Raw genomic sequence first — 13520 nt, 5'->3', positions numbered from 1 at the left:
TGGACTTGAATTTTCATTTGGGTAGGGAAAACCTGGAAACTTTCAGATTCGGGTTTTCCCAGACGTGCCAATATGACAACTCTAATAAAATGGAACTTTGAGGAAACTCAAGCCTCAGAGTCTTCTTTCGTTGGAGCTGCTACTTGGAACCCGGACAGCACCGAAATCATGTTCTATATTATGCAGGTTAGATAAAACTGATAGAACTATTATTCAAGTAAATATATTTTGAATGAATCAGCATAAATATATATGATTAAATTCTATTATTTTGGACAAACAGTCCGCCTCCCTTGTTTCTACAATATGCAGTTGTATATTAGTGCAGATAGTATATTACAAAAGTATTTATGAGGTGGGATGGGGAAGAAAATAGGAAGGTGATCCCTGTCTGCTGCACTTTTTAGAAGTTCACATATTAAAATAATTTAAATACTTCTCAAATTGTCTGGGGCACGCTTTCACTGAGCAGCAATGATTCAGATGAATTTTTTAACATTAATGTCTCTTATAATATTCAATCAAAAGCAGCGGTAGCCATTTTTTAAAGTGTACTTCTTGCCTTTGATCTGGCCTGAATCGAGCATCTGTTTTTGGAAGAAGGTCTTTCAATGCAGGATCTAACTCATTCAGCTCAACAGCAAACCTTGTGAAACCATAGTAATGCTCATAATTTGTTGGCATGGAACCTATATTAAAAATTGAAATAAAGGTAGTGATTAACCACTGTTAGTAAACACTTGATCTAGATGATAAAAGAAAATCTTTGTACCTTGATCTTCATTAAAAACCCTATATGCAGCACTGCCAATTCTCAAAACTCTTTAAACAAATGGTTTTATGTGCAGACATTATTCTACGTATTATTGAGATGATATGGGAGATGATGTATTGCTCATGTTGTTGTCAAGATATGCTCTGCTTGGCTAGGAGACCCCTATGTGCTCTCCCAAAGTTTGTCCCACAAAATCCCTCTTACCCCAAAAGGCATGAAATGGTCTGACACAATCACTTCGTGCTTCTCTGTGCAAGGAGAAAGGAATTCCTTTAGGAAGAAAGATCATCCCGAAGGATTCCAGAGAAGGTGGATACTTAAGGCTTCAGTGTTCTTACAGACAATACTGAATGTTGGCTTTCTACATCACTGAGGCACAGCATGGGCATTCATATTATGCTTTATGCACAAGAATCAGTGGATGGAAACCCAAGAAGCAATGGGTAGAAACTAATCAAGGAGAGAACCAACCTAGAACTAAGGAGAAATTTCCTGACAGTGAGAACAATTAACCAGAGGAATGGCTTGCCTCCAAAAGTTGTGAGTGCTCCAACACTGGAGGTTTTTAAGAAGAGACTGGACAACTATTTGCCTGAAATGTTATACGGTCTCCTCCTGGTTAGGGGATTGTACTGGAGGACCTCCAAGTTCCCTCCCAACTCTGTTGTTTTATTTTTTATTTAACTTATATTTTTATATTACTGAATCAGGCTGAATCATAGGCGTGTACAAGTAGATAAAACCAGAATGTAACATTATGAAACAAGGACAGTTTAAAGGCCTTCGGAAAATTGTCAGCTTTGGCAGTTTTCTGAAAAGATCCCAACAACGCCATCTTGTGAAAACCACTGCTTTGAGTCTCCACTCTCTTACTTAATAAGGGTGAAACTCGAAAAATTAGAATACCGTGCAAAAGTTCATTTATTTCAGTAATGCAACTTAAAAGGTGAAACTAATATATAAGACTCATTACATGCAAAGCAAGATAGTTCAAGCTGTGATTTGTCATAATTGTGATGATTATGGTGTACAGCTCATGAAAACCCCAAATCCACCATCTCAGAAAATTAGAATATTACATGCAATCAATAAAACAAGGATTGTACATAGAACAATAACGGACCTCTGAAAAGTATAAGCATGCATATGTACTCAGTACTTGGTTTGTGCCCCTTTTGAGCAATTACTGCCTCAATGCGGCGTGGCATGGAAATTATCAGCCTGTGGCACTGCTGAGGTGTTATGGAAGACCAGGATGCTTCAATAGCGACCTTCAGCTCTTCTGCATTGTTCAGTCTCATGTCTCTCATCTTTCTTTTGTCAATGCCCCATAGATTCTCTATTGGGTTGAGGTCAAGCAAGTTTGCTGGCCAATCAAGCACAGTAACCCCACAGTCATTGAACCAGGTTTTGGTGCTTTTGGCAGTGTGGGCAGCTGGAAAATAAAGTCAGCATCCTCATAAAGCTCGTCTGCGGAAAGAAGCATGAAGTGCTCCAAAATCTCCTGGTAGACGGCTGCGTTGACCCTGGTCTTAATGAAGCACAGTGGTCCAAAGTCCTCTTTTCTGATGAGAGCAACTTTTGCCAAAAGCACCAAAAACTGGTTCAATGACTGTGGGATTACTGTGCTTGTTTGGCCTCTCCATACTTCCTCCATACTCTGGGTCCTTGGTTTCCAAATGAGATGCAAAAGTTAATTTTAGAGAAAGGAAGCAGTTCTAAATATCCTTTGATGTGGCCTTCTGTTGCCTCCAACAACCTGGCAGCTGATAATTCAAATTCTCAATCAGTTCTCATATCACTTTTGTTAAATCACAAAACCATCATATAAATTATAGGAGAACTAGGAACTGCCTCATAGATACCAATTTTGGAAAGTTATAAAAACTTTACTACCCTGTAGCTACTAATTTTGGAAAGTTAGAAAAACACAAGATTTAGTTCAGAAGGTACAACTTGTATCCTTAATCAAAGAACCCAATTTTTTCCATCAATAGAAATACTGCATGAAACCCACTATATTATTTCTACTTTCTCTTCCAATGTTCTTTATTTTTTCAACATTCAGTTTCGCAAAATTTATCATTCCAATATGGGGAAAAACTGATTGTAACCTAACCAATAACTCCAATTGTGTAAGTGATTCTTTCCTTTTTCAAAGGAACTACTGCTTTTTTTCTGTTTAGCTTGATGAATATCAAAAATGTGTATAATACTGAAAAATGCATTCATTTTAATGGCAACAGTGGCATTAAACATTTGCCACCATGCTCAAAATATTACATCTCTCTTCATTCAAACGTGCCTTTTAACAACTTATAGCATTTTTGCATTATTCCTGCTTGGTCTTAGAACATATTATGGAGTTTGATCTAGATTTCATCATGGAAAGATAAGAGTTATTAAAGGACAGCAATGACTTTCACTTACAGTTTTTAACTACAATTCATGTTCCAAGCTATCATATCTAGTATACTGAGATAAAATCCCTGCATCTATAGTACAAATTCTACTCCTTTCTTTATTACTTGTTTAATTATATTTAAAATTACATAATTGTCATATATTACCGGGCCTCCATATACATTTTGCTGAAGGTGCAATTCCACAATATAATCCTTCATGCCATTTTCCAAAAAGGCGATGCACCACTTTTCCTTCTTGATCCATGACAACACCTTGAACTTCATTGACATTAGAATTCCAGTAATTCACCTAAAAACGTTAACCAAATAGTTTGGTTTTATTAAATGGAAAATAAATCATCTAACATCAAGCATATCCCTGCTTTCAATCCAGTGGTGGGTTCGGGATCACGTTCCAACCGGTACGGTTGGAGCGGGCCCAGCGGCGGCCACATGGACCGCATGGATGCGTCTTACCACCTCCGTGACACTTCAGCTACTTAGTGGAACATTATGCAGGCGCTGTATGCGCCATGCGCGTGCGCGGAAGTGCAGAAGCCTTAAAAGACAGGTAAGGAGCTTGGGCGGGTGGGCCCTCCGGAGCACAGTACCGGAACAGTATCCGGTGTTCTGGCAGATACGCCTGTACCAGGGCGTACCACCTGCAACCCACCATTGCTTCAATCAACAGCAAGAAGGCAACCCCCATTACTAAGAGCACTCAATAACTGCTCTAATTCTTCATATGCAGCCCCATGAGAAAAAAAAATGTAATCTTTTTTATGACCCAACACGCTATGTATGTGAGTGCTCTGACTTATGGTAGGCTTTTAATTTAAAAGGAGATTGTCATATAAAGTTCTTCTGTGATCGTGGAGACAGCAGCCAGACTGGGTTTGCTCCATCCAGTAACCAATTGGACTGAATCTACACTCATCGGGCCCTTGTGGCTCCTCCCCAGTTCAGATTCAATCCAACCAGGACTAGCTATGAGAATTGATCTCTCCTCCAAATTTTAACCTTATAACTTTAATTGGCAATTTTTTACAATTTTTTCCCCTTTGAATTGCCTTTTTTAATTGAATTTTTTCTTCTGACCAAATTGGAGGGAAATTTAAAACTGCTTTCTGGCTGCCTCTTTTCAGCCGTCTGACTGCCTGCGGCTACGAGTTCGCTCAGGAAGCCTGCCTTGCAGTCGGATCGGCCAGCTTACGAGCTACAGCTCCGGAGCTGTTTCCCCACAGCACTCCTTGATTCTGGGTATTCCGAAGGACCCACGACCAGCCCTTTCACGTGCAGCGGTTCCAGCGAAATCGGTGGCCATTCTGCAGATTGCTCGGCCACATTGAGTGTCGGTGGCCATTTTGCAGGTCGGAAAAGCCCGCAAAGATAGTGGTGGCCATTTTGAGGCTCGGAAAAGCCTCAGAGACAAAAAGTCGGCCATTTTGGACACTTTAAAAAAGGCGTGAACTCTGCAGCAGCCGTTAGACGTGCCCAGCGATCCAGGATCATCCCAGGTGGACCGGATCAGGAGCGCCTGGCCATCAAACGGGTGAGATTGTTGCCTATCTTTATTGTGGCTTGCTTTATGTCAGGGGAGATGGCTGACCAAGCTGTGACTGCAGATAAAGGATTAAAGGAGGCAGGGCCATCGGGGGCAAAGAGCAGTAGGAAGAGGCAAGCCAAAGAGGCTCCTTCTTCGGAGGTAAATCCCAAGTCTCTAAAGCCACTACCAGGGCAGAAGAGCGCAGGCAGAAGGCTCTTGAGAAAGAATTTCAGAGGGCCCAAAACCAGCAACAAATTCTATACTGCCCAGCCCTCCCCCCTCCTCCTGAGGATCTCCAAATTGCCTCTCCAGCTCCACCTGTCTTGCTTCCCATGGGCCCTTGCCCTTCACTGGCAGATTCAGATGGGGAATTGTCTTCTTCAAAGTCCTCCTCTTCTATAGAACCTGACAACAGAGGCAATTTTTAAAATGTCCCTCTCAATAGGGAACGCACCTTTGAACAGGCTTCCCTCCCTGTTAAGCATGGTTCTGGGATTCCCCAAGCCATGTACACCTCTTCTGCAGATATGGCAACCATCATTGCTGAAACCATTAAACAGGTCATGGCTGCTGGCCTACAACAGCGCCCCCAACCAGCTCCATCCATAGCCACAAGCATAAATCTGCAACTGCTCAACAACCTGATCCTTCTGCTTCTACTTCTCAGGCTTCAGTTGGTGGGGAGCAAGTTTATTCAAAACCCATCGCTTTAGGTCCCTTCTACTTAAGGCCATTAAAGCTGCTAACTTACCATCTTCTGCTTCATCTTCTACTTCACAGGAGAAACCAACAGAACCGGCTACAACTGAGGGTCCCAGTACCACATTCACCGAACCTACTGTGGAAAAGGAGCTGACCCCTGTTCCCAAGATCTTCCTGAATATGATCCAGAAGCAGTGGGAGTCCCCGGGCACGGGTCCACAGCCAACCAACTTCGACGAACGCCTCTATAACATTGCACCGGAACTCACCAAATTCTTCGAGACTCCCTAGTGGACGCACTGGTTGCAGCCCTGTCATCCCCTACTGTGGTCTCTGGAGCCCCTGAAGAAGTCCTCAAGCCTGAGGAGAAAAGGTCAGACCAAACCTTAGTCAAAAACTATCAGGCTGGGGCCTGGGCTGTTAGGGCCTCCACTGCCACTTCCTTTTTCTCTAGAGCGGCCCTAGTCTGGATTGAACAACTTCAGAAGCGCATTGCCTCTACTGACACTAGATCACATAGGGACCTCAACAAGATTAGGGCAGCCATTGAATTTGCGGCTGATTCTTCTCTCAATGCTGCCAGGTTCGCTTCTAAAGCCATGGCCTCTTCGGTCACGGCCAGGCATCTGCTTTGGCTCAAGCCATGGCAGGCGGACGTCCGTACCAAGTGGCGCCTGGCGGCCTCCTTCAGTGGCACCCAATTATTTGGTACCCCTTTGGATCCGTAACTCACGGAATCTAAAGACAAGTGCAAGGTCCTTTCATCCATCTATAAGAAACAGGACAGTCGTCCCGCTTCCTACTATAGGAGGTTGGGGGAACTCCCTTCTCCCGTCCGCAACGTCAATCCTATACTCCCAGACAGGGATCTCACTAGGACAGATCTAACAGAAACGCACAGAGTTTCTCCCCCAAGAAGTCTTACCATGGAGGAAGCAATTGCCAATTTTCATGTTGAAAATGACTATCTGGACTCTCTTCCAATCGGAGGCTGCCTGGCATTCTTTGCCCACCGCTGGGAAGAGACCACAACAGACAATTGGGTACTCAAAACTGTCAAATTCGGCCTCATGATGGAATTCCTTTCCATCCCCCAGGAACACTTCATGCCATGCCCGGTCTCTCGGTGTCCTCGCAAGAGGTAACTGATGGAACAGGTCATTCAGCACCTGTTGGAGATCCAGGCCATCCAACCGGTTCCTCCCCATCAGGAAGAGCAGGGCTTTTATTCCCAGCTGTTTGTGGTACCGAAGAATTCCGGGGGATGGAGAGCAATTTTGGAACGAAAATCGTTGAACCGCCATATTGTCTATCAGCGATTCAAAATGCATTCTCTGCACACCATCCTGCAGGAAGTCAGAAAAGGGAGTCCTGCAGGGAGTCAGAAAAGGCAACTTCCTCACGTCAGTGGACTTGACCGAAGCTTACCTTCATATTCCCATCTTCATAGACCACCGAAAATATCTCTGTTTCTCTTATGGGGGGGAGGCACTTCCAGTACCGAGCTCTTCCGTTCAGACTGTCCTCGGCCCCCAGGGTATTCACAAAGGTACTGGCAGCCCACATCAGGTCATCTCCAGTTCAGATTCTGTTACCTGGACAACATTCTTTTGTTGTCCAGGTCTCCGGTTCAAGTAGAAAGGGATCTCGGTCTCACCATTCACACCCTGCGGAATCACGGGTTCAGGGTGAATCTCAAGAAGAGTCACCTCGTTCCCGGCACTCGCATTCTCCACCTCAGGGTCTTGATAGACACTGTGGCGGAGAGGGTGTTTCTGTCCAATGACTGCATACTCAGTCTGAAGGAGCTTGTCAGGAAGGTGCTGTGCCTATGCAAGGCGTCCCTTCTTCTTCTCTCCCAAGTCTTGGGCAAGATGGTGTCTTGCTTCGGGGTTGTCCCGTGGGCCAGGTTCCACAGCAGGCCCCTTCAATGGGTCATGCTTCCACATCAAAAGGCTGACAGGAGCTGCTCTCCTCTCTGGGTTCCCTTTCCCAGCCAGGTCTTACAATCCCTCAAATGGTGGCAGTCCCCGGCGATTTTGCAAGGAACCTTGTTCAGGGATCCATGTTGTCTCACACTTACGATGGACGCAAGTCTGATGGGGTGAGGGACACACATGCAGGACCTAGTGGCTCAGGGTCAGTGGTCCTTCAAAGAGAGCCAAAACAGCATAAATTGGCTAGAGTTATGGGCGGTTCACCTCGCCCTCAGACAATTCCAACACAAAGTTCAGGACCGCCACATATTAGTCCTAACAGACAATACCACGACCAAGGCGCACATAAACAGGCAGGGGGGAACACGTTCCTGGTCCCTAATGAAGGAGTCCAACCTGTTGTGCCGGTGGGTGGAATCTCACCTGTCATCTCTCAGAACACAGCACATCTCAGGGGCCTCCAACGTCCAGGCAGACTGTCTGAGCCGGACAAGGATAGATCAGGCAGAGTGGAGCGTCCATCCGAACCTCTTCCATCGACTGACACTACGATTCAGTCTCCCAGTCCTAGACCTGTTTGCGATAGCAGACAACAACCAGGTACCCAGGTATTACTCATGGTTCATGGATCCCACGGCAGAAGGAGTAGACGCCCTCAGGTGCCAGTGGCCCAAAGGTCTCCTGTACGCGTTTCCGATCCTTCCCCTCATTCAGAGAGTAATTTGGAAAATGTTGGAGCAGGAGGCAGAACTATTGCTACTAGCGCCGAATTGGCCACGCCAGCCTTGGTATGCCGACCTAGTGACTCTGTCAATCTCCACTCCATGGCACATTCCACGGTCTCTCCTGTCTCTACACCAAGGGTCTGTTTTCACCCTGACCCCCAGTGGCTACAATTAACCGCATGGCGATTGAGCGGCAAGCCTTAACAGCTGATAAAATCTCCCTCAACGTCATTGCTACCATTCAAGCATCACGCAGAAGCTCTACTAACCTCATTTATGATGCCATTTGGCGAGCATTTGCACTGTGGTGTACCAACCAGACTGTTGACCCACTTAAAGCATCCATTCCACAGATATTGGATTTCTTACAGAGGGGACTTGATCAGGGCCTTACCCTTAATACGTTACGTCGACAGGTGGCCGCATTGGCTTCTGTCCTAGACGGTCTGGCCTCTGAACATCTACCTTCTCATCCTTTGATCCAGAGATTTGGGACTTACCTCGTGTCCTAGAGGCTTTGACTTCCTCGCCCTTTGAACCTATGAGATCTACTTCTTTGAAACTGTTATCCTTTAAGACGTTTTTGGTGGTTTTGGTACATTTTTGTTTTTGCTGCCAGATGTATTTCTGATTTGGCTGCCCTTTCAGTCAGGCATGACTTGTGCGTGTTCCATCCAGACCGAGTTGTCTTAAGACTGGACCCAACATTCATACTGAAAGTGAATAGCTGCTTCCACAAAGGTAAAGAGTTAACCTTGGCTGACTTCTGTCCGTCTCCCTGTCATGAGAGGGAACGTAAGTGGCACACTCTTGACGTACATCGGGCCCTCAAGATCTACATCGACCGCACCGCTTTGTTCCGCCAATCGGAAGCTTTCTTCATATCCTTTCGCCAGGCTTCCTTGGGTAACAAGGCTTCATCATCGAGTCTGGGGCGATGGATCGGGGCCTGTAATAAACTGTCTTATGAACTTCAGTCCTTGCAGGTTCCTCTAAACATTACAGCTCATTCTACACACAGTGCTGCAACATCTGTTGCTTGGTCCACGCAAGCCACGTTGGAAAAAGTCTGCCGGGCAGCCACATGGGTGTCTCCCACAGTCTTCATACGTCATTAAAGTTGGACAACTATGTGTCGGCTGACGCGGCTTTTGGGCGCAGGGTGCTGCAACAAGTGCTTGTGCCTTAACGGACTTTCTTTAGTATTCCCACCCTAGTGGATAGTCCAGTCTTTGGTACATCCCAGTCTGGCTGCTGTCTCCACGATCACAGGAGAATGGGTGTTGGTTCTTACCTGATACGCTCATTCTCTGTTGAAGTGGAGACAGCAGCCAGCCCCACCCTGGGGTGCGTCACGCAATGGAATTTTTTTGTGTGGAGGAGAGAGAAACAGAGACTATGGACTTGATACATGTATGTTTTTTTCTCACAATTCTCACTTGAGTCTACAGTTTTCCTTCGTCTGAATGGAAGGAGCCACAAGGACCCGATGACATCATAAGTGTAGGCTTAGTCCAATTGGTTACTGGACGGAGCAAACCCAGTCTGGCTGCTGTCTCCACTTCAACAGAGAATGAGCGTATCAGGTAAGAACCAATGCCCAATCTACTTCCACAAGCTGCTCAAATTCTGCAGAAGATCATAAAAAGGTAATTGCTGGGATAATGGAAAAGACTGTGAAAGCAAGGTTATTTTATATCCTACTCCAAAGTACTTTAGTCTTCTTGACAAGTGAAAGCATTTTGTAGGGCAGATTTCTTCCTTCTAAAACATTTGTCTGGAGCTCAAAAAAGAAAACAGCATTCTTGGTTCAGCCATAACTGGCTAAACTAATTTTTCTTTTTATAATTATCTGCATGTAACTATCAAGGCCCATGAACTCCAGTAAGGTTGGGACCTAATTAAAGAAATTTCAATTGATTAATTGTACCACTGGACAGTAAATTAACAGGTCATCTCTACATCAGGCCACACAGGAATGAAACTTTTAAAGGAAATGCCAGGTGTTTTAGATAATGTATATGCATCTCATAGCACCTTAAAATGAAGACAGAAAATCTTCACTCATTTCAATATTGCTTATACTGTCATCCACAGATCCATGGGGAAAATCAGAAGTTCCCACTTATCCTAGAAAAATCATTTTGGGTGACAGAGAGAAAAAAGGGAAGATTCTTCTAAAATTAGTTTGTGCCCTATTTTTACTACTATTTTGCTTAAAGACAGGTATTTATGGGGAATAATTGAAGAATGAAAGTTAATATTAATATTGAGAATTAAAATATTTCCAGTTAGACCTTTCACTATCATGCTGAATTGGTTCATATAACCAGGAGCCACTTCTAGATTCACATTAATATTTTCCAAAGTCACTGGGAGCCTGGAAGTATAATGATTTAATAAACTGTTGCTGCCATTATCACTAATGCATAGGATTTAAATAAAATGATGCCGAATAATGCAGAGGTGGATTGCTCCCAGTTCGGCCTGGTTCAGCCAAATCGGTAGTGGAATTCAGGCCTGGGTCGTAGAACCGGCAGCGACCCAGGCATGCCACACCCCCGAACTGCCACTGGGCCAGTGCCATTTTGATTTTTAGTGACTGCGCTTGCACAATTCACTGTAAATTGTTCTGCGCATATGCAAAGAACAATTAACATTGAACAGTGCAAGCGCGCACAGTGCGCCAGTTGCAAATCGGTAGTAAAACCGGCAGCAACCCATCCCTGGAATAATGTGGTTTTATATTGCTGAAAGTTCTATTATGCATCATAGAATAGAATAGAATAGAATAGAATAGAATAGAATAGAACAGAATAATAGAACAGAAAAGAACAGAACAGAATTCTTTATTGGCCAAGTGTGATTGGACACACAAGGAATTTGTCTTTGGTGCATATGCTCTCAGTGTACATAAAAAGGCAAGATACATTCATCAAGAATCATAAGAATTACTGTCAACCATAGAGCTCTACATGTTATTTATAGATTTGCATCAATGGACATGCATAAAGGCACTGATTGCATTAATTGTGGTACCCAATAAGAATATATAAGAATGTTGCCACTAAATTTATATGCTCTCTGGCAGCTAATTGAAAGGACTATTAATTATTCTCCCCACTGGAAAAGAAGCCTATCGAAGCAAGTGTGCTATTGGTGCATTTCCAAACGCTCCTGTGAACAGGCCATTGTTCCTTCATTGTTCATGATTATGATCACAGTAAAACTACCTTGATAAATGTGAGCTTACAAATACAGACACTGCTTTTTGTATTTCTAATGGTTACTTCTCCATAATGCTCTATCCATCTCCTTCCACTCAGGATGTTGTGTATGCAAGTAGTGACTTTGTTCCAAACATAGCAATCACCATATCTAGAAAGAAAGGGAAGGGTAATATGTTTCAGAATTACCTTTTCTAAAGCCATATGCAAATAAATCTCACTACATTTCCAGTATTAAAAACAACTCACAAAGAAGGAAAAGGTGAACATCTTCACTCATTTAAACATTTATATTCTACCTTTTCTCATCTACATCCACAACAATTTTTTACAATCAATCTTTGCATCATCATAAAAAGCATAATAAAACAACATTAGTCGAACATGGCTCTATATCCATCAGCAATTATATCACACTGATTCCTAAGACTACCAAAAATATCTGGGGAAACAACAAGACTTAAACACTGTAAACAACAGGTCTGACAAATGTTTTCTGGAAAGTCATCTCAAAGTCTGGAATGGTAATGATAAGAATAAAAGATTCAAACATCATTTTTAAATGATAATGATTGTCAAATATTTTCCTGAAATCAGGCTTTGCAGGGTACCTCTGATAATGGAGGCAGTAACATCCACATAATAGAATATTTTTGAAAATAATTTTTACTCTTCCAGAAAAGACTATGCTTACATTCCCAAGACAGAATTAAGCACAAAAAATGATTAACATGAATGCATCCACTTGCAGCTCTGGCAATTCCTTCACTCCAATTATGGTCTTGGATCATTCTGTTGCTTGTATGCAGTTCAAAAGATGCTTCTTGTAGAAACTAATGTAAACCACTGAGACCGATTAGATTGAGACAAAGACAGCCAGTGCTGTTAGTGATTAAAAATCTGGACTGTAATTACAGAGATCCAGATTCTAGCCCCTTGTAAGCTGCAGAAGCTCATGGAGTGATTTGAAGCCTCTTTCTCGCAACACAACTGATCACCCAGGGTTGTGGAGAAAAAAGGAACACAGGATAACTATTTAGTTCTTGAACAAAAGGCAAAATATAAATCTAATGAAGAAATTTAAAAAGACATTAAAATTTCAGTTGTCTATAGCTACACAGTGGGCTGCGTACTGATGAGAAAGCGGAGTCATTTTTTTCCAGTTTATTCTTCTGTTTGTATTAGTTCTGCCTGTAGTAAGCCGAATTATATGTTGGCATCAGCTGATGAATTGCAACATGATTCAGGATAAACATACTAAAGAATAGTAAGACCAAAAAAGTGCACTAGGTTTCCTCCCTTTCCCAACACACTTGTTTGTACAGGGCCATATTTCATTTTTCAATTGCTAAAATATAGCTACTTTTAAAAACAAAATAACGGGAAGTCTAAAAGCTTTTACTGTTCTCCAGGTAAGACAGGCAACGATTTGTAAGGATCAAAACACCATCCATTCAAGCAATGACCATTTTCACCCTAGCTTTAGAATTAATTTTAATATTGTTATTGCTAGGACATTGGGATCTGGCTCTTCAAGTACCCCAACTTTCTTCCCGCTGTCTAAAAAATTATCCTACTCCATTCTGCACATTTTCAGATTTTGTATCTGTCATGTTATACAATAACTTGCTATTTAATCTATATAAATATAAAAATGGCCCTGTGTGTGTGTTCCAGCATAACTCTGGAACACCTTGAGCAATTTCAATCAAGCCTGGTACACAAATGTTTCATTCTCTGGAAAAAAATACTGTGGGGGTAAGACACCCCTAACAGCCCTCGGTGTGTGTGTTCTGTTAAGATATAGCCTGTTGTGCCTAATGGCTTCTATTGTACTCTGTAAAATGGCTTCTACTGTATTGCGCAGTGGAGTTGCCATGGTAACGGCTTCACAGTACTCCACAAGGGGGCTCCCTCTGGTAAGGGGGAAAATCCAACATTAGAAATTATGTTCGGTCCGGACATTTTCCGCCGTTAAATAAATACCCGGGCAACGCTGGGTTATCAATTAGTAGTAAAAAAAAAAGGCACATAGACTAAAAGCACTTACTTAGGAAGTATCACATTTAGAGTTCCAATTGGCAATATTTCCATCGATTTCCCCCAGAATTTGTTTTTCCATCTAATATCTAAATAGAAGAAATTTTTATAAAGAAGCAAAATGCTATACACATTTATTCATTTATACACATATCATGTAAGC

General features: G+C 42.9%; 1 protein-coding gene across 8 annotated transcripts in view; it reads right to left on the bottom strand.

Annotated features, from left to right (window-relative positions):
- Positions 1-13520, bottom strand: part of OSBPL6 (oxysterol binding protein like 6) — a 101892-nt gene that overhangs the window by 10625 nt on the left and 77747 nt on the right. For all 8 annotated transcript variants that reach the window (XR_014173902.1, XM_081936513.1, XM_081936511.1 and 5 more), the window contains 4 exons: positions 13368-13446; positions 11324-11468; positions 3346-3490; positions 563-689 (listed from right to left, as the gene is read on the bottom strand). Coding sequence is in view for 7 of the 8 variants with exons in the window: in XM_081936513.1 (XP_081792639.1) it covers positions 563-689; positions 3346-3490; positions 11324-11468; positions 13368-13446 (496 nt within the window). In the remaining variant the exon portion in view is untranslated. The remainder of the gene's footprint in view (positions 1-562; positions 690-3345; positions 3491-11323; positions 11469-13367; positions 13447-13520) is intronic.

The sequence above is a fragment of the Natrix helvetica genome (genome assembly GCF_964273705.1).
Source record: "Natrix helvetica genome assembly, chromosome: 1".
In the NCBI taxonomy this organism is placed as follows: Eukaryota; Metazoa; Chordata; class Lepidosauria; order Squamata; family Natricidae; genus Natrix; species Natrix helvetica.
The sequence above is the reverse complement of the archived record's forward strand: the minus strand, read 5'-3'. Positions and strand labels throughout refer to the sequence as shown.